Here is a 19,661-nt window from a genome sequence, read left to right on the forward strand (position 1 = left end):
ATCAGTTGAAATGCATTGAACGTCTGTTGCCGTCAATCAAAGTCCATTTCAATTTCGATTTATTTGTTTTAATACCTACCACAAAACATGGTCCGTGTCCTGAACAGTAAATTAGATCAGATAATGATGAATTTGGAACACCGTAGTGATCACTTCCCTTGAAAAGGTTCATTTTGATCAATTTGTCAAAGCTGGTGAATTCATGTCGACGTTAGTAGGCTATGAAATGGCTCCATCTACTGTAACTTTGAAGTAATGCATGTCCAAGAGCTACTTCCACCAAACTCTCTAACTACGTAATCTCCTCTGGGGCGATTTTTTTTGTAGTGGGGAAGCAGGAAAAAAACCCACGTAGACGCTCCGTTGTATTTGTAAATGGACCCAAAAGATATTTTTACTTGAAGATATAGGATTTTTGTATGTGGAGTAGTGGTCAACAACGCAGGTCAACTCAAACGGGAGAGAAACAGCGGTATTGAGGGAGGATCCGAGTTTACCGGTGTGAAGTTTGGGAGACTTTTTCAAGCAAATACACGAAGGAATTCTTTTGACTTTGAAGTAGCATCGCTAAATTATGGCGAAAAAGTATGATTTTCTGTTCAAACTGCTGCTCATCGGGGACAGTGGTGTCGGCAAAACATGTCTGATCATTCGTTTCGCAGAGGACAATTTCAACTCCACCTACATCTCAACTATTGGTAGGATTTATGAATACATTTTTCATTATTACTCACAACTACCCCTTGATTCTGACTTTATTTTCCTGTCTGGACTGGTCTTTGGCTTTTCTTTGTCATCTTTTTCACACTTTGTTCTTCCCTTTAGAAAATGTCAGCACACACACACATACACACACAGTACATACCTCATTCTTCCACCCACATTCATTCCTTTCTATCTTTCTGGCCATCTCTGCTTGTGATTTTGAATCAGCCGACACCCAGCGATCTGTGACCTAAATAGAAGATGTGTGTGCTTTGAGAGTTCAATTGCAAGATATTTAAATACTGATCTGACCCCCCACGCCCTCTATCCAACTCCCATCCAAACCCCATCGCCCCCTAACTCCTACTCTCATCTCCCCAGGCATCGACTTTAAAGTTAAAACCATTGAAGTGGATGGCAAGAAAGTCAAACTGCAAGTATGGTAAGATATAAAAACCCAGTTTCACTGTTTATGAATACACATTCCATGACAAATTGTATGTATGCATTGTAAACGACAAGTGGAGGAAAAGTATATGTACATTTTTTTTTAGGAAAGGCTGGTGGGGGGGGGGGAAGTTGCCAGAAATATCAATAATGTTTACTAAAGCAATTTCAAAAAGTATTTGTATTCTGTGACATTGGGGTATTCACACATAAGCTCCTATTAATTCATTAATTTGCCACCCCAGTTCAAATGGAGTGGCTGTCTACTAGTGATATAAATATTTATTCATTCATTAATCTTCCGTGAGGGTTGCGGAAGTCGCTGGAGCCTACCCAAGCTGACTTTGGGCGAAAGTCAGACTACACCAGAGACTGGTTGCCAGTCAGCCCCAGACACTTGGATTATTATATATATTTTTTACACTTTTACTGCAAATGAATATCGGTTATCGGCCTCCTCTCCCTACTAATAACCGGCATCTGTCCTGAAAACCCATCTTGGTCGATCACTACTTGAGAAATAGGTGGAAAATCTCAAAGGTTCTGCCGTTCTTGATGATGACTTTACTGCCTTTAGCTCTCTCTGTTGTCACTTCAAGTCAGATTCATTGCTTGTGTCTGCACACATTCTTGGCAAGCTGACGACAGCCATTTTCTTCCCTGCCAACATTTTAATAATGCACCCTGCGGATGAAAAGTGCAGCTCTGCCTTCTGTCCACTCTGTTTTGACCCGTTTTACCTCATGCAGGGACACCGCGGGCCAAGAAAGGTTCAAGACCATCACCACAGCTTATTACAGAGGAGCCATGGTAAGTCTTGAAGGATCAGGCATTTTTCTTTGTCCCATGCATTCACTTTTTTGCCTTCACCCAGGGCATCATTCTTGTGTACGACATCACAGATGAGAAGTCCTACGAAAACATCCAGAATTGGATGAAGAGCATCAAAGAAGTGAGGCTATTTTTTTTCAGTAAAGGTTCATGAACAGGGCTCTCAGTGAGTTGCATCTGAATTTTAGTCTCAAGTTTGTCTTTAATCACGTCACGTACTCCCTCACTGTTTTAGAGACACTTTACCCAAACAAATGATTCCTCTTGTTGAAATGCCTAGGGTAAAAAAAAAAATGAAGGTAGGACTATTCAGTTTACTGAAATAGATACTGTCCACGTTAAAGTGCTTTATGATCTTCAGTCATGCGGTCCAATAATTTGCTAAGCATTGCATGTGATGGTCCTTTTAACAAACATTATCAATGTGCAGAGCTATAGAAAAAAACTGTGATTGTCCTTTCCAACATCCATCATCTTGTTTCCTTGTTGGCTTGTAATCTGGTCTGTTTTTCACTTTAACGTATTCCTTCAACATCTGAATGCAGCTCAACTCAACCTCATCAATCCATTTCACCCTTTATTTCCCAGAATGCATCAGCGGGAGTGAGTCGAATGTTGCTCGGTAATAAGTGTGACATTGAGGCAAAGCGGAAAGTTACCAAGGAGACAGGAGAAAAGGTGAGATGATCCTAATGGAAATATGCCCTTGCTTTTTTTTCCTCAAAGAGCGTTTATCCGATAGCGATGCTCACCAGGAAGAAATGTCTGCGAGGTCCATGCAATTGGTTGCTCAGCATGCTATTTACTTGAGATAAGAAACAGGAAGTGATTAGGATCTATATCCTGGCAGTATGTAATTATGCCGTGCTTGTTGTTTACAGCTGGCAAAGGATCACGGCATCAAGTTCTTTGAAACCAGCGCCAAGTCCAGTATTAATGTTGAGGAGGTAAGCTGCAATGCTACAAATCTTAAACTATACTCAGCTTTATCTTTTAAGACATTCAAATTCAACTTTGTCTGTCTGTATTTCCATTTTATAGTCTTTTCTGTCATTGGCCAGAGACATCCTTCACAAATCCAGCAAGAAACCAGTAAGTCAAAAATTATAGGGCAACCTTTAGAGTGGTATTTTAGAGTTAAGTGATTTTTTTAAATTCTAATTTAGAAAAGAGAGTTTTTAAATTACAAATTGCACACTGACCGACATAACCAAAACTCAACATTACCTACATTAATGTATCGTTTATGTTGTTAGCAGAATAACCATCAATGTATTAGCTTAACATACTCGACAACCGATTCAACCTGTTTTTCTTGGTCCTATTTTTGAGAGTTTTTATGTGGACAGAGCTTTAGATAGCAGGAAAAGAAAGAAAAAAATTGGAACAGGTCCAAATACTTACGGTACGTCCTGTTTTCTCCTATTTTTAAGGGTTCCACGGGTCGGGAAGTGAAGATCACCAGCAGCACACAGAAAAAAACCTCCAAATGTACTCTTCTCTAGGCATTAAGACAAAGACACACTTTGCCAGTTGTCCTTGAACATAAAAGAATGCATCAGTATGAACAAGACAAACACAGCCTGTATCACGTCACCATCTGTTGGTTTACATGTCCGCAGTATGTACAGAGTTTCTCTAAACTATTGCAATATATTCCATTTTTCATGAGTAGGTGGCAATTCATTTCTTTGGCCTTTTAAAAGCCTTTTCAATTCATTCCAAACATTTCTACTTGTGGTCAGTGCAATAAGTGTCAGCATTCTCTAAATCCTAAAACAGGGCACAAGTGGTGTTATGATTGTGTCATTTTTATGAAAAAGCGAATGGATTTTCAACTTGTCAACATGTTCAATTGCCTGTTACTCTTGAGCATTTCAATCATTTTGTTAAATGTCTAAAATCAAGCAAAAGAAGCACACGAGGGGAACATAAAGGATATGCTGAAAGTAAATGCAATGTGTGAAAGTCATCGTTATATGGAAAGACTGAGTAAGTGGTAGTTTGAGGCAGTCATAAGTGCAATATAGAAGATTTGAAGAGATGAATAATGGAGGAAGCAAGTGAATGTTTAGAATGTGAGCTTTGTGTGAGTTTAAAAAAAAAAAAATGCTATAGTTCACTGACTAAAAAGTGCTGTGATGACAACAGCTGACCATTTTTCCCCAGCAAAAATATGTGTCCTGCATCTCAGTAGGCTTCGCTCAGCCACTATATTTGTATTTGGTTTGTGGTCACATTTGTGTTAAGTAAAAACTAAAGACATTCATCTGTGTTGTGGTTTGTAAACACACAAAAATAAATGAATAAAAATCCATTGATCAATACTCATCCTATTGCCAGTCGCCAACTATAGTTATTTAACTTGGCTTTGTTTTGCATGTGCTGCAGCTTGTTACCTGGCAACCTAAGGCTGACTCCTCCTTTCTTCCATCCTTCCTTGCTCCATCCCGTCCTCCCTAACCTCTCTCCCTCCCTCCCTCCCTTCCAAACATAAGCACCCACCTCCTCTGCCGCATCTCACGCACGCTTTACGTGCCTTGTCATCACGCACTGGGCAGGTTCTGGCTTGCAAATGGCTCGATGCCTTCCCATTTTGGGGGAAAATCCAAGCAAGGAAAACACACAAAGACATTAGAATAGACGGACTTGAACTGGTCGTTTGAAATGCGGCGTTTTTGTTGAATGTGTAGCTCGTGGATGGAGAATGAGGGCTCGGTGAGCACAACGTCCGGGGCGAGTGGATGTGATGCCCGCGTGACTGCGGGGAGAAATAGAGGCGGCACACCAGGCGGACTATCCTCTTGTGGGCTCATCAGATTCCTACTTGGTGCACTGTCACATTCAACGGAAGGTTTTTCTCGTTGATGAGGTGAGATATCTTCATCTTTTTTTTTTTTTCCCTCGGCGGTCCAAACAGAAGGTCGGATGATGCTCCACTGGGGAGGAGGGCACACATACACACACAGCTGAGCGGCCCACAAGCTGAAAAGGATGTGTGTCTTACCGTCTTTCTTGTTTTGGGATGTTTGACAACGTGCAGCCGGCTGCTTGCCACAATGCTTGTGGTGCCCGAGTGGAAGTAGGAGAAAGAAGCAAAAAATATATTGACAAGAACGCTAAAACATCGGGATGAGCTACACGGAGGAGTCTTGTTGCAGGATGCTGTGAGGTGTAGCCTACAGTATTGACTTTGGAGTCATGGCTGAAATGGTGAAATGAGCTGTTTGAGTGCCTCATTCTCAACTTTCTGCTGACCAGGCTGAGAATGTTCGGCCTCCCTTGAACTTGGCTTTTCGAACTGTACGTGAGTCGAAGCCTTCCGTCACAGTCCCGACATGCCCTCGCCGTCAGACTCCAGCAGCGTGGCATCGGCCTCAGGGTCCCGGGGTTGGTCGGACAGTCGTCGGGGAATCTCGGGTCGAGGGCCCGGAGGAGCCCGCTTGCTCCTGTACCTGGGTCTCTGCCACCTGGGCCTGGGCGCCATGGTCCTGGCCTTCTCCTTCACCAGCATGGCCTTCACCTCGTCTGCTCGCGTGAGGCAGTCCTGTCCCTTCTGGGCTGGATTTTTTGTAAGTACAGCAACACTGTATTATTCGCTACACTGCACCCTCCTCTGTTAAAGTGTTCAAACTGTCGTGCCACGAGAGAAATGGTTTATTTATGACCACACTTGTAACTCAAAGTACAGTAGTGGACATGTCGTAATCCTCTCCAGCCTCCCATAGTAACATTTTTTTTAACATTGTTTTTATCAGGAGAAAACAGCACTCGATAAGGTTCATATCATCAGCTTATCAATCATATTTTACAACAACAATTGGAAATAATTTATCACCAGTATAATACGGTCCTGCAGACACATTAAAGGATTTTGACAAACGTAACATAGTGAGGATAAAGAATATACGCCTTTATTGTTATATTATCAGTCCGCATGTGTGTTGCTACGCTATTGTGATCAAATATATGGCTATTTAGAGGGTTATAACAATGCCATGTAGGTGTCTGCCTATTGCATTTCCGTTTATGCATTTGCAAATGGTGGCAAAAAGTTATGTGGTGTTTGTACTCCCATTTATCATGCATTTGAATGTGATTGGTTCATTCATTCATTGGGGCATTCCTAGTACTCAGCCTGTGTCTTTTGTTTGTAGGTGGTGGCATCTGGGATTGTTGGCATTATCTCATGGAGGAGACCTTTAACACTTGTGGTATGACTATTTTCTTTTTGTACAATGGAGTACAACTCTAATTTATAGTTTTGATTTATTGGTTCAATGCTTGGCTTTGTGTTTTTTCATCTTCCTCTGCAAAAGCAATCATTTTGTGTTCATTTAAGACTTGTAATAATTGTCCATGCACGTGAATGTGAAATGAACCTCCTGCCCAAAGTGATCTGGGATCAGAATGGATTCTAGTGAGTAACTGGTATACAAAGTGGAAAGGTGTTTTATTACATTAGCAAATATAGATGATAGGGAAAGAGGGGTAGTGACAATAAAATAACCAACAGGGCACTTAGTCCTTCTAAAATTTGTCATGCAAATGCACTTATTTTTATAGACTCCGTAAACAGCAATTAAATGTGACAGTCCACACGAGTGGTCTTGTATTATTAATCAATCTGGCAACCCCTTGCAGATGGATCTTCTTGTAGTTATGAATTATTGATAGATTCCTTTAAATATGGCTTATATATTTGCAAAGTTACACCAGTCTGGAAGGCGGTGAGCTCTGGAAAAACATGAGCTTTTGTTGCTATGTTAACGATACCTTGAATTTGGTCTAACAGTGCTGCGTTGACCTAAAAAGAACAGCAAAGCAAACAGGACAAAAGATTGTTTTTTTTTTTTTTGCTGCATCAGCTGTACTAGTATGTATTGTATATATAAGTTATGAAGGGACCCTAGAGTCACAATGCGTCTTCGACTTTCTCCCCGAGATGGTCTATTTTTCTCTGACAAACTCACCTCGTGTATTTTTTGCTCAGAAAAAGCCCAGCATTCATTTTCAGTATAATCAATCTATTTTGGAGCAGTGTATAAATAATAAAATGCCTACTTTTCAGTACTGGATTTGACACACCTACACGACGCAGAGGCAAGAGAGAATTCTTATGTAATTTAGTTTGATAATAATATCCAAAAGCTGAAAGCAATTGTCACCCAAATGTAGCCACTTATACCCATTTCTAAATTGGAAAATACATCAACAATAAACTCCAGAGGATAAGGTACTTTTACACATTGCTTCTTGGTTGGGCTGGAAAAGTACCAGCCAGGATAAATTTCAGTTATTAAAGTAGCAATATAAGTGCATGCGTGTACTTGAATTTTATAGTGCAATCATAATTACGCTAATGCATACCTGTCAACCTCTGCCGATAACTGCCCTTATAAATGATTATGATTCCCCTTACAAACCCCCAAAAAACCTTACAAACACCGTACGACTCGTACGGTGTTTGTAAGGTTTTTTGGGGGTTTGTAAGGGGAATCATAATCATTTATAAGGGCAGTTATCGGCAGAGGTTGACAGGTATGCTAAACAAAATGAAGAAATGGCAAGAGCTGGTATTACGATCCACGTATTACGACTTAAGGTGTCTTGATTGAATTTTCGATCTCGAATTATGAGTGTCGTAGATTACCGTATAAAGCAGTAGCTATTAGTCAGAAGAATAAATATATTGGGTCACGTATCCCTCCACAGGTGTCTCTGTTCATGCTGCTGTCTGCAGTGTGTGTGATCCTCAGTCTTGCGGGCTCCATGCTCTCCTGTCAGAACGCACAGATGGTCAAATCCATGCTCACTTGTCAGGTACAAACCCCGTTAGCTCAAGCCTTGTGCTATTAAAGTGCCCTTCAAAACATATGTGCAATGGATAATTCCAGGAATAGATTGTAGTTTAGCAAACTAGTTCTGCAGTGCCTGATTTCACACTTTTTCTGTGTGTAGGTGGAGAATGGCCGATGCGTATGTTGTGCACCCACCGAATCCTGCTCCAGCAAAGAGGATGGAACTCTCGTCCTCAATCTTAATTCAGACTGCCACTCCATCAGACATCAGCTGAAAGTATGGAAAGAAAAGAGATTAGTGTTTTAAACATGTTAAATCTTCTACTATATTATTTTTCAGGACTTGTTGTTTAGTGCCTGTGGTCTGAGCATTCTTTCCACCATCATCTGTACGCTGTCCACAGTTACGTGTAGCATCCACATTTTCTCCCTGGATCTTGTGCATCTGGTTAGTATACGCAGAAACATTTATTCCGGTCTTTTTTTCCCCCAAATTACAAAAACATGCAAGTTTTCTACATCTACGGCGCAATTAATGTTAGCCATGGAGCTATCTTACGCCAAAAGGAGAAATAGAAGACTCGGGTTGGTTCGCGGGCCGCGTTAACGTCAACTCGATTTCATGTGGGCCGGACCATTTTAGATGAACTTAGATAGACTTTTTATAAATGGATTAAAAGAACTGGATTAAAATCCCTGAATATTCAGTTTTTTATGGATATAAAAAAGCTTTTTTTAAATATAAATTTAGATTTTACAAAATGATTTTTGAACTAAAAACACAGAAAAAAATGATTAAAAAATTACAATTGTTGATTTAAAAGGGGGAAAATCAGGACATTTAATATACATCTATACTTTTCATTTTAATTTGATCCTAAAACAGAAAGTCGGCACTCATGATTTACTTTCCCGGGCCACACAAAAAGATGCGGTGGGCCAGATTTGGCCCCCGGGCCGCCACTTTGACACATGTGGTCTAAATTGTCTGTTTGACTGTGAATAATTGCCTAAAAAGTACACAAACATTACATTATTGAACATTTCACATTTATTTCTTCAACAACACTCCAGAAAAAAATAACTTTGACTCACAGTTTGGCTAAATGATGAGTTCTGTGTTGTGCTGTATACCTGTACATCTTGAACAAGCTGACTTGCATCATTCCACCTAGCTGGCGCCTCATCGTTCCCGTTCGGTCAACCCGGAATGCACCACTCCTCAGGACGCCTTCCTTACAAACATCATGGACTTTGAGGAATTTGTTCCACCGATTCCGCCACCTCCTTATTATCCTCCTGAATACACCTGCAGCTCAGAAACAGACGCCCAGAGGTAATAATCATAACATAAACCAATCCTTAGTCTGTACATCTATTCTGAATGTTCTGAATGTCGAGTATATGTACTAGATAATATACTAAACATTGTCATAATTGACTATTTTTTGATCCACAGTATTACCTACAATGGCTCTATGGAAAGCCCCATTCCACTCTACCCGACTGACTGTCCTCCTCCATATGAAGCAGTGATGGGGGAAAGAGCTGCCAGTCAAGTGAGAATTGTATTAATATCGATGAGGTCATACATATTTGTGTAGACAGTAGTCCCTAGCAATTATTCACGTAATAGGGACCAAGTCCTACTGACTTTTACATGCCACATTACACTTTTTTTGCCTGATAACTGGATGCAGACCTCAAAAGATTGTGTGGAAAGGTCAATATGCTGATGCCAAAGTGCAATCAAGCAGGGCTCCATTGTAGTTATATATGTGTTGCTATGGTGCTGCTTCCCGTGACATTTTAGAACCTTTTGTGTCTGTCTAGGCAACTATGTTCGACCAACACGGTGCTGAGCTGTCGGGGGAGCGTGCCACCTCTACAGCATTCAGTGGAGAAGGTAAGAAATTAGAATTTGAATATATTGATTGTTACATTTTGGTCAATTGGATGCTGCTCCATCGTCTCATGCAGGCAAAATCAATTGTTTTAGTTAATTTAATTTCATCTAGTGTGGTTTGGTTTTCAGTTCAAAACATTCAGAAAAATACCTATTATTGATTTTCATCACAAGTCATAAAAACAAAAAACTGGACGAATGCCGATTGTTATTCCCGTAACATTATGGTGTTCAAAAACAGCTGAAACATTACTAAGCTAAATAAGTGTCCCTCATGCTATAACCATCACTCTTACAGGGCTATTGATCCAGTTCTCTTACTGCTACACCTTAGTGGTGTAAAAGTCTTGCATTTATGTTTCCCAGCAATAAAATGAAGTAGTAAAGCAAAACAATCAAAGCAACTTCCCTGCTATTTAATTTCTGCACAGAGGTTTCAAACATCATTGGTAAAATTAAGTTAATTTTAAGATTTTTGTTGTCTGTTACGCATATTAATCATTTTTTCTTGCATTTAGTCTCAATGGACAGCGGATCTCTGCTCATGTCAGAGATTGTGGACATACCAGATGATTCGTCCCCGTCCGAGGATTCTTGTCTGCTGGAGGTAGCGCTCAGGATCCAAGGCAGTAGAACTAGCCGGACTGTCAGCGAGGTGAGCGAGGGTCCGGACGGAGGAACGGAGCGCATCAGTCTCCGTGGTCCTCGGTCGCAGACGCCTGAGAGTCCTCTGGCTGGAGGACCGAAGGCCAGACGTTTCCTCAGAGGAGAGCGGTCCAACTCTTGCTCTTCACCCAGCACCCTAACCACCATATACAGGTAATCAAATGTTGTATTATATACATTGACTTATTTATTTTCATCAAAATACAAAGCTGTATTCAAACTCATGCATTCATGTAATGGTTTTGACCTAACAACATTACACTACATCATTTACATTCAGAAAGAGACCAAGGTCTCAAAATGTTGTCTTAAAACTGGTCATTTATGGTCCAAAACTAGTGTTTTTTTGCAGTCATTTGCTTCTATTTGACTTTCCAGGTCTCCCCTGTTGCGGCGCCAGGCCACGCTTGCTAGAAGCTGTTCCCAGTTGGAGTCCATAGCGGGGTCCGCCTCGCAACAGCAGGCCTCAGTGCCAAACATCCGAGTTCGCCCCTCTACTCCTTCACGGCAAGCATCTCCCCATGACTCCTCTCCTCCTCTCACCGAGAGCAGTGGTGAAGCTCCTTCACAGCGCCAGCCGCTGTACCTGCGACGACGAGCCGCGAGGAATAGAAATGACAATGAAGGCCTCCCACGCATTACGAGATCACGCAGTGAACCAGCACTCAACTCCTCTTCAGGCTTAGGTAATTAAGGCAGGCTGCTTCTAAGATACTCAACATTTCAATTAGGGTTGTCCCAGAATTTTTAAATTCCGATCTGACCTGTTTGTTTTACAGAATTATTTTTATCAATCCAATCGGGTGCCCATATTTTTAGACTCACAAAAATAATCCAACTAGTATGAAAAATTGGTAGTATAGTAGTTGTACCCCTGTCTATTTGGGAGTTAAAATACTAACTTAAATGGCAAAATATGATTTGTAGGAGTTAAAATACTAACTTAAATGTCAAAATATGATTCATAGGAGTCAAAATACTAACTTAAATAGCAAAATAGGATTCATAGGAGTTAAAATACTAATTTAAATGGCAAAATATGATTTATAGGAGTTAAAATACTAACTTAAATGGCAAAATATGATTCATAGAGCTACACTAAAAAAAGAATGCTTCTTTTTTTTAAATGTAGCTCTATGAATTATATTTTGCCCTTTTAAGTTAGTAGTTTAAATCCCAAATAGATGGAAGAAGAAAGGTTAAAGTTTTTCAATATGAACCAGATTTGTTTTTCAAAATGTGCCTTTTTGCCATTTCTCCACCAGTTGACCTGCGCTTTGGTTGCAGCAAAGCTTCTCCAGATATAGGTAATATTTCTTTAATGATGAATCATGATGCCTTTACAATTACATAATGTACCATAATGTACTCCTGTGTAATTAAAATAACAAAAAATATTTGGAAGTTTTGACAATAAATATGAAAATTAAAATTCTCCTTAGGTCCATCCCCCGAGGCGCTACTGCTTCCGCGTACATCTTTGCCACCGGCTACTGCTTTGCCAACAAAAGGCAGTATGAAATCCACAGATCCAGGGGTGCAAGTTCCCTCCAAAACTCCGGTGTCCCCTCTACCTTTACCTAGAGAATACCACCGCTCCCTTGGAGACCTCAAGGTTTGTCTGCATAGACTCTCCTACATACATAGTATATATCCATGCTATACCCGTATTCGTATTGGCTGTATTCGGTCTAACCTTTGATTGTTCAGGTTCTTAAAATGCAATTAACCATTACAAATATAAGTTGAATTGAACATTTCAGGAGCGGCCTAGTGCTTAGCGCATCAGCCTTACTGTTCTAAGGTCAAGGGTTCGATGCAAGGTGGCTTCTCACTGTGTGGAGTTTGCATGCTCTCCCCGGGCTTGGGTGGGTTTTCACCGGGTACTCCGGTTTCCTCCCACATTTCAAAAACACGCATTGTAGGCTGGATGAACACTCTAAATTGCCCTTAGGCATGATGGATGGTTATCCGTCTCCTTGTATGCCTTGATTGGCTGGCTACCAAATCTGGGTGTCCCCTGCCTGGTGCCCGTAGTTAGCTGGGATAGGCTCCAGCACCCTCTGCCACACTTGTTAGGATGAGCTGTTTGGAAAATGAATGAATAAATTTTTCAGGGTTAAACTGTCACCATGAAAGTAGTCTACGGCATATGATTGCAGTACATATAGAATGCAGGCATTCAAAGTTACTGATTTATACAGTAAAGTTGCTGCATCGTAGTTTAAATATTTATATTTTCATGCTGAACTTGTAACCTGGCTGTCTCAAGGTGACCCGAGTTTTGGTGGCTCGCTTCCTGCAGCGCTCCAAACGCAACCTGGCGCCCTCCTCTGAGCATGCTGGGAGTGCAGGACAGGTACCGAAAAGGAGGACAGGTGCTGAGGGCACTGTCACCAACCATCTGTCTTTAGAACAAGTATGTCTCCCCGGTTACTGCTTACAGTATACGACACTTAAATATAGTCTATTTATGTGATAGATACTTGCTTGTCTATGCTTATCTATTCTGCTGTGGATTCATTCGTTTTGACTGTTCAATGTACCCTAATACATCCTTTAATATGATATAAGTTAAATGTTATAAGAAGCCTTAGAAAAGAGTAGAGTGGATAAGTATGTTTGACAAGATGCATGTTCCGGATCAGGTGTATTTTCCTGACCTATTTATTAATAGGTCATGGCTGCAGTCAAATTTACTATGTGAAAAAAAACACTTTTCCAGACATTACTGTAGACTACATCCATAATAAATGTGTAAGTATATGTTGTTTTTACTAGGTAATTAAGGCATGGTGCTTCTAAAATATATAGATTTTTACAATTACTATATATAGTACATATATATATATATATATATATATATATATATATATATATATATATATATATATATATATATATATATATATATACACTATATTATCCGCTGATTTTCTTTTTGAAGTGCTCTATAAATAATGTTGAGGTTAATCATAATGCATGTGTTTTTATATAAAAACAAAACATGTCAAGGTTTGGCGAGCCCCTTGGAGCACCAATCGAGGACCACCCTACCACCAATCCCACCAGCGCACCCACCATCACTCCCACAGTGACAGCCGACACAACCGCAGCCACAGCGGCCGTGCCCCAGAAGGCATCCACCTACGGAGCTGCGGGGATTTAAACTCTTCGTCCTCTGTAACCCCACGCCGATTAGTGTCTCCTCACCTGCAGCATGGCTCGTCAGGAGTTCTTTACTCGGAGTCTGCGCTGTGAAGAGAAGAAAGTTAGGGAAGATGATCAAGTATTGAATACAACACGTTTGAAGCCCCTTCCACTCCAAAATCTTATGGCCTTCAATAGGTGCTGTACAGCATTCTTAATACCAGACAAGATGCGGCCTCATCTAAACAGTGCTAGGCGAGAACCGCTTTCCATTCAATTGCTGCCTTCGCAGCAGAAACTTCATGGAAGATTAACAGGACTTCAGTCATTCAACATGATGGACTGCTACATTGCTATTTGCTAAATGCCCTTTGGTACAGTGTGGTTCAACATTTTGGGCTGGCAGGTTTAATGATGAAGAAAAAAAATCAGGTTTTGTCTTCCGTGGAAAAAAAATCAAATTGACACACCAAGTATATTTAGCCTTGTGTAATATAAAATAAGCCAACATTCCCATTTTTCTTGTTTTCACAATTCTTCACAACCGTATAAATAATATGAATGCACGTCTTGTATTCTCTATGATTGGGCTACTTGAATACATGGTTTAATGTGCATGTTTTTTGAAAACCTCAAAACATCAGAAATGTCTTTTTTTGCACGTGTTTAGCCACCTCCTACACACAGACACACAGACACACACACACACAACATAGATGAAGTGATATTTGCTGTGTTTAAAAAGTGTTACAAGATATGCATATGCAGAACATTAGTGTGCAATAGGTCCTTGTGCACCAAGCATATCTGATTGGAGTTTTAGCACTCAAATCTTGTCAGATGAGGTGTTCAATGCACCGTAACTCTGATGAAGAGTCTCTTGCAATAAATGTACAAATTTGTAAGAATACTACAGTCCTGGGTCACGGTAAGGGTACTGCATTATGCTTGTAATAATTGTACTTGTTATAATGATAATCTAAGCAAAAGTGTATTTTTGCATACACACATGAAATGGATCCCTGAAATGTTAATATACACACACACATAATGGCACTCTCTACTGAGATGTGTTTCTACCTCCTCCAGTCTTGCATTATGTATTGCATTATTTATTTAAAGAAATGTTTATCTGTATGGCAGGCTTAAAACCTGAATAAATTGTATGTAAATATGATACCTATTTCTGGAGTCCACTTGGTGAATTGTTTGGAGCAAAGTTGTGTATTAAATTATATGGTGTGTAGTTAGGGAAAAAAGTACAATTAAGATGTTAGAATCTTAAAGAACAAAAGAAACTGAAGGCTTACATTTAAATTATCACGTTTTCTATACTTATCTTGTTAGTTTTTGTGGTCTCTCAAGTAAAACCACCAATGCCAAAACCTATTGGTTTACAGTCAACCCACACCACCTAGAACCCCGCCCTGTTTCATTTCTATTGGCCGGGGAACGTAAAAGCTCATCCTGGTTCGATGTAAGTAACCAATGAAAAGGCAAAGTGTCAAATCGAGCCTTTCTTATCCCCGCCTATATTAACCAGGCGCAAGGTGTTATGGGAATCTTAGTTCAGCATCCTGCAAATAAAACGGGCGCAATATTCGATAGGAACTACAATCTGCACATCCTGGTTACAAGAGACGTTCACGATCCTTGGTTTGGTTTCAAATTAAAATAACCAACGGGACTCTAACTTTGCCGGGATTTACGTTACGACGATAAATTAAGAATGGTACGTATGGCGCACGTTACTTATAAATCAGATTAAAAAAATATGAGTAAAATGTGTCATACTGACCGGCATCTTAAAAGTGAACGATGCTAGCAAGCGTCAGCCAACGCTACGTGTGACATGTAAACATGCAAGAGCTAATAATAGCAATTTAGCTTTACGCGTGCTCTTTTTGTTCGCTTAGTAAGTGTGCAACGCTAACTAAAATAATTTCGCAATTCAACGAGACCAATTTTCACGAGTTAAAGTACGAATGTCAAGGCCTTAGTTATATTTCTCATTGCGGAAGAAGAGGCGCACTCGGGTGTTTTTTTAGGGATGAAAAACCTATTCCGATTGCCCATAAGTGTCCCGAAAATGGTTCGAATAGCCCGTCCAGCCGCTACTTTGATCAAGTTACAACAACACCCGGCGTGTCTGCTGTCTTCTACCCAGGGAGACAGCACCTGCAACGGATCAAAAAGCAAGAAGGCGCTGCTCTCGGACCCCGGGCTGTTCGACGCCCACTTCGAGGAGTTGGTGCAGGAGCTAACGGAGAAGGATTTCACCGACCAAGTTCTCCTCGACGCCCTGAACCGGCTCAAAGAGGTGATTCGACTAAATGATAAACACTCACTTGATTCCTATGAATAATTTGATGAGATTGTCGTGTCATTATGGGGGCAGGTTTTGATCTACAATGTCCCCGGAGGTAAAAGGAACCGTGGCCTGTCGGTGATTGGTTCCTTGCGGGAACTTGTCCCCACGACTCGGCTCACGCAGGAAAACGTGCAGCGCGCTCTGGTGGTCGGATGGTGTATTGAATTGGTAAGTTTGGTCGAAAATATTGTGAGGTACTCATTCGCATTTGGTTCCCTTCTTGTGACTTGTGGATTTTTTTTAAATTGACTTAAAAATCGATTTTACATGATATGTTTCCTTTGTTTTTTTTGCATACCCATACTTTGCAGCATGTAGTATGTAGAAATAATATTGAAATGAGAATGATCCATTCATGCTGGTAACAACATTAATTTGATAATTTTTTGCCATACACACTTGTAAACTAAGTAAGATCCGATGTGTCACACCATATTAACACCTTGTTGCTCTACCTTGTTGTTTGAAGCTTCAGGCCTTCTTCCTTGTCGCCGATGACATTATGGATGCATCAGTTACCCGCAGAGGTCAGCCCTGCTGGTATAAGAAGGTTAGGCCTGTTTTGAAGAATTGTCATTTTCATGGAGGTGTTTCCTGTTTTTTCACATGAGTTTTGTTTGCTTTTTGTTTCTAAGGAGAGCATCGGCTTAGAGGCCATAAATGATGCCTTCCTCTTGGAGAGCTCCATTTACAGGCTGCTTCGCAGACACTGCAGGAATCAGCCTTACTATGTACACCTGCTAGAACTATTCAATGAGGTATTTATGGGTTTTATATTTAACGAATTGGAAAAGATGCATGTTGGTGTTTTGGTTAGCGGTTTGACTTTAAAATGGGGCACAAAGAAGTTTTTCCTCCATGTCTCTTTGTTGCAGACCTCCTTCCAAACTGAACTAGGCCAGGCTCTGGACCTCATGACAGCACCCCCAGGTCACATTGACCTCAACAGATTCACCATGGAGAGGCAAGTAGAGCGTGTCAAGTGAATTACACTTCTAAAAATAAATAAACAGATATTACAGAAGTTTAATTTGTTTTTCTTTCCCTCCCTCTTTCAGGTACAAAGCTATTGTGAAATATAAGACTGCTTTCTACTCTTTCTACTTGCCAGTGGCAGCAGCAATGTACATGGTAAGCACGGCACTGGTTTTTGGTTTGATAAACATCCCAACTCATGTTCAAATCTCTTTTAATCCTTTTTTGATAGGCTGGAATCGAAGATGAAAAGGAGCACATGAACGCCAAACTCATCTTACTTGAAATGGGGGAGTTCTTCCAAATTCAGGTGAGTTTAATTGCGTTAGATCTCATTTAACCGTGACACAAACAACGTGCTTCTGTCACAGGACGATTACCTGGATTGTTATGGAGACCCCGCTGTGACAGGAAAGGTCGGTACTGATATCCAAGATAACAAGTGCAGTTGGCTTGTCGTCACGGCAATGGAGGTCATGACTCCCGAACAGAGAGCAGAGTTAGAGGTAGGCTAACAAATAGCATTCAACAAACATTAATGGAACAGGATTTGGTGGAAGATTGTTTCTTTACTTGTAATACTTCATATGGTTTTACCTTTTTGGAAAGCCTGCTCTATAAAATGGGACCATGTTTCTCGGGATTTTTTAAATTAATACAATAAGTCATTTAGAAGCAGAAGTGACTCATCACTGGACAAATGCTAGCTACGATGACTCTCTTGGCTAAAAATCGTGACCATTCTTCCCCTCAGTTGTGTTACGGGCGCCACGACGAGGGCAGCGTGGGAAAGGTCAAAGCATTGTACAACACCCTACAGATGCCCAGCCTATATCACAAGTATGAAGAGGAGAGCTACCAGCGGTTGCAGAAACTCATTGCATGCCACGCTCAGAACCTTCCTCACGCTGTGTTCCTCAACTTTGCCAAGAAAATCTACAAGAGGAACAAGTGAGGAGGAACTTTGGACAATGTTAGAAGGGTAGCTGTGCATACTACAGTGGGTAGCTAATGTGTGATGAGGAGGCGGGACAATTTGAGATACTCGCATTTGATTGGCTGCAATAGTATTGGCATTTCAAAAATGTATCATGAGGGCTATTTCACCCACTTTAGGGAAATATTGGCTTTCAATTGTTTTTTTTTTATTCCACTATTACACATTGCAAAAAAATCAAATCAAATGTATTTTCCCTTTATCATAGAAGATTCTTTGAAAAGGTATTGTCTTTCCCTTAAAGCTTTCAGCTGTAATGTATAGAAACATTCATTTTGTTCTAATGTACCTCAGATAAATACGACACATTCAAGCAGATGGCTTTCTCATATATTTTTATATTTGCTGCTATAATTATATGTATATCAGCATTAATAAATGAAATGGTGGATTTGCCTGACAACAGTGCAAGAAGTGTTCATACTGATAGTGAAGGTGCATGTGATTAGTTGCCTGTTTCAAAATACGCAAAATATTGACTGGTGACAAGTTCAAGGTAAAATCAGCCTTTCCGACAAAGTCTGACAGAGAACATTTCCAAATCCTTATCTTCATAAATTGTTGGACTCTTTACAGGGCAGTCATTGGCTGCCATTGATGGGGTTAGTGCTGTCTATGGTGCTGAAAGATGAGTCAGTGTTATTGTCAATGGCAGGCAATAAGCTAATTGATATTTTATTGGCTCTATAATAGGTGTGGGGAGGGTGTGTGTAATTTAGTTAAAATAATTACAATTGGAATAAAAGTATAATTATTAATGAATCATGATGTCTGCATATTTGGACATCACATTTTTAGCTACGCAAGCCACACTTGTATAGCGAATGGCATTACTATTACGATTACTAATACGAGTTTTGTGTCCTTTAGAAGGTTCATAAAATTCAGTAAGTGATTGGAGGAAGCACCCTGTGAAAACCCACACCATCCTTAGTTTACCCAATATTCAAAATATGGAACCACTTCTCTGTGATGCAGGCGTTCTACCCTTAAATGAACCTACTCCTATGAATTAAATAAGAAAACAAGGCATCTTGTGACAATGAAGTTTGGGTGAAAGTACAAGAGTCAAAATAATAATAATTAACTTCATTAGGAAAGAGTGAATGGGTGTGGTCTGCGTCAGGCTGTGACGGTGGTGCTGGTGCTGAATCTCCACGGAGCGCTCCGCCCTTGCGGGAGTCACGTGACGCACACGGCGGAGCAGTATGTACCGAGCACGTGACCACCCCCCTCCCCTCAAGCATCTCATCATTCGGTCTTGGCGAGTCTCGACGCTCGCGAGAAGACCGGCAGGCTGACACACTCTTCGGGTCCGGTGGAAAGAAGAGATGTGGACCGCGTCTCCCATGAAGTAAGTGCATATTTATGCTATTATAGCCATACATCGATTCTTTACAAGGACATCTCAAATAGCAGAGACGGAATGAGCTCTGTGGTTCTCGGGAATAACGTCTACCGCGTATAAACGATTATGTTCAAGCCGTATTATCAATTGATATTAGTGTAATGTCGATATATGGACAATAAAAGAAGATGGGCCTTTATATTAAGGGCGATGCGGATGGTACCCCACCACCCCTCTCCCTCTCCCTCTCCTCTCTCCATCCTCCATCCTCTTCCTCTTCCTCCTCCCAGTCTCCATCGTGTCCATAGGATCAATAGATGCAGGCTCAATACTGGATACAGTCAGTGGAGTCAAATGACATGTTTTTATGTCCTAATTTCCAAGATGCCTCCCTCGTCTCCGTTTCCTTGGCGTGACAGTCGTGAATGAGACATTGTGATTTATATTCAAGTGACGTGAAAGGG

At 40.7% G+C, this 19,661-nt stretch overlaps 3 protein-coding genes and 1 long non-coding RNA gene across 7 annotated transcripts; 3 read left to right on the forward strand and 1 right to left on the reverse strand.

Moving 5' to 3' along the window:
• The first annotated feature begins 225 nt into the window (after window positions 1-225).
• rab13 (RAB13, member RAS oncogene family) lies at window positions 226-4,314 on the forward strand. The gene is made up of 8 exons (XM_077598121.1): window positions 226-698; window positions 1,087-1,147; window positions 1,902-1,962; window positions 2,027-2,104; window positions 2,572-2,661; window positions 2,865-2,930; window positions 3,025-3,075; window positions 3,417-4,314. The coding sequence occupies exons 1-8, from the start codon at window positions 575-577 to the stop codon at window positions 3,486-3,488; spliced, it is 603 nt and encodes a 200-aa protein (XP_077454247.1). The 5' UTR covers window positions 226-574; the 3' UTR covers window positions 3,489-4,314.
• Window positions 4,315-4,489: 175 nt separating this feature from the next.
• On the forward strand, window positions 4,490-14,683 carry fam189b (family with sequence similarity 189 member B). Of its 2 annotated transcripts, XM_077598116.1 has the most exons (15): window positions 4,490-4,855; window positions 5,027-5,555; window positions 6,141-6,197; window positions 7,699-7,806; window positions 7,945-8,061; window positions 8,125-8,232; window positions 8,960-9,120; window positions 9,244-9,343; window positions 9,618-9,690; window positions 10,209-10,509; window positions 10,735-11,042; window positions 11,622-11,663; window positions 11,799-11,971; window positions 12,629-12,775; window positions 13,366-14,683. In XM_077598116.1, exons 2-15 carry the CDS (start codon window positions 5,322-5,324, stop codon window positions 13,615-13,617), a joined length of 2,181 nt encoding a protein of 726 aa, XP_077454242.1. In that variant the 5' UTR covers window positions 4,490-4,855; window positions 5,027-5,321; the 3' UTR covers window positions 13,618-14,683. The 2 variants fall into 2 exon arrangements, with proteins under 2 accessions (XP_077454242.1, XP_077454243.1); XM_077598117.1 differs by having other exon boundaries at window positions 4,490-5,555; window positions 13,372-14,683.
• Window positions 7,503-15,953, reverse strand: LOC144072804 (uncharacterized). The gene is made up of 6 exons (XR_013299946.1): window positions 15,855-15,953; window positions 13,570-13,611; window positions 10,257-10,492; window positions 8,925-9,093; window positions 7,980-8,055; window positions 7,503-7,763 (listed from the first exon to the last, which is right to left on the reverse strand). It is a non-coding gene; the product is annotated as an uncharacterized LOC144072804 (long non-coding RNA).
• On the forward strand, window positions 15,078-18,252 carry fdps (farnesyl diphosphate synthase (farnesyl pyrophosphate synthetase, dimethylallyltranstransferase, geranyltranstransferase)). Of its 3 annotated transcripts, none has more exons than XM_077598120.1 (10): window positions 15,078-15,238; window positions 15,674-15,826; window positions 15,905-16,045; window positions 16,347-16,427; window positions 16,513-16,635; window positions 16,753-16,841; window positions 16,936-17,008; window positions 17,085-17,162; window positions 17,224-17,358; window positions 17,607-18,252. In XM_077598120.1, the coding sequence occupies exons 1-10, from the start codon at window positions 15,236-15,238 to the stop codon at window positions 17,805-17,807; spliced, it is 1,077 nt and encodes a 358-aa protein (XP_077454246.1). In that variant the 5' UTR covers window positions 15,078-15,235; the 3' UTR covers window positions 17,808-18,252. The 3 variants fall into 3 exon arrangements, with proteins under 3 accessions (XP_077454246.1, XP_077454244.1, XP_077454245.1); XM_077598119.1 differs by lacking the exon at window positions 15,078-15,238 and adding an exon at window positions 15,317-15,598; XM_077598118.1 differs by lacking the exon at window positions 15,078-15,238 and having other exon boundaries at window positions 15,315-15,826.
• The last annotated feature ends 1,409 nt before the right edge of the window (window positions 18,253-19,661 follow it).

The sequence above is a fragment of the Stigmatopora argus genome, chromosome 4 (assembly GCF_051989625.1).
Source record: "Stigmatopora argus isolate UIUO_Sarg chromosome 4, RoL_Sarg_1.0, whole genome shotgun sequence".
NCBI classification, from domain to species: Eukaryota; Metazoa; Chordata; class Actinopteri; order Syngnathiformes; family Syngnathidae; genus Stigmatopora; species Stigmatopora argus.

Bases quoted from the DNA above. Each gene is read 5' to 3' on its own strand.
- rab13 (XM_077598121.1), top strand. From the start codon at position 575: ATGGCGAAAAAGTATGATTTTCTGTTCAAACTGCTGCTCATCGGGGAC. The intron at 1,963-2,026 runs GTAAGTCTTGAA...GCCTTCACCCAG, and splicing joins CTTATTACAGAGGAGCCATG to GGCATCATTCTTGTGTACGA. The intron at 2,105-2,571 runs GTGAGGCTATTT...TTTATTTCCCAG, and splicing joins GGATGAAGAGCATCAAAGAA to AATGCATCAGCGGGAGTGAG.
- fdps (XM_077598118.1), top strand. From the start codon at position 15,557: ATGAAAAACCTATTCCGATTGCCCATAAGTGTCCCGAAAATGGTTCGA. The intron at 17,009-17,084 runs GTAAGCACGGCA...CTTTTTTGATAG, and splicing joins TGGCAGCAGCAATGTACATG to GCTGGAATCGAAGATGAAAA. The intron at 17,163-17,223 runs GTGAGTTTAATT...CTTCTGTCACAG, and splicing joins GGGAGTTCTTCCAAATTCAG to GACGATTACCTGGATTGTTA.
- fam189b (XM_077598116.1), top strand. From the start codon at position 5,322: ATGCCCTCGCCGTCAGACTCCAGCAGCGTGGCATCGGCCTCAGGGTCC. The intron at 9,121-9,243 runs GTAATAATCATA...TTTGATCCACAG, and splicing joins TCAGAAACAGACGCCCAGAG to TATTACCTACAATGGCTCTA. The intron at 11,043-11,621 runs GTAATTAAGGCA...TTTCTCCACCAG, and splicing joins CAACTCCTCTTCAGGCTTAG to TTGACCTGCGCTTTGGTTGC.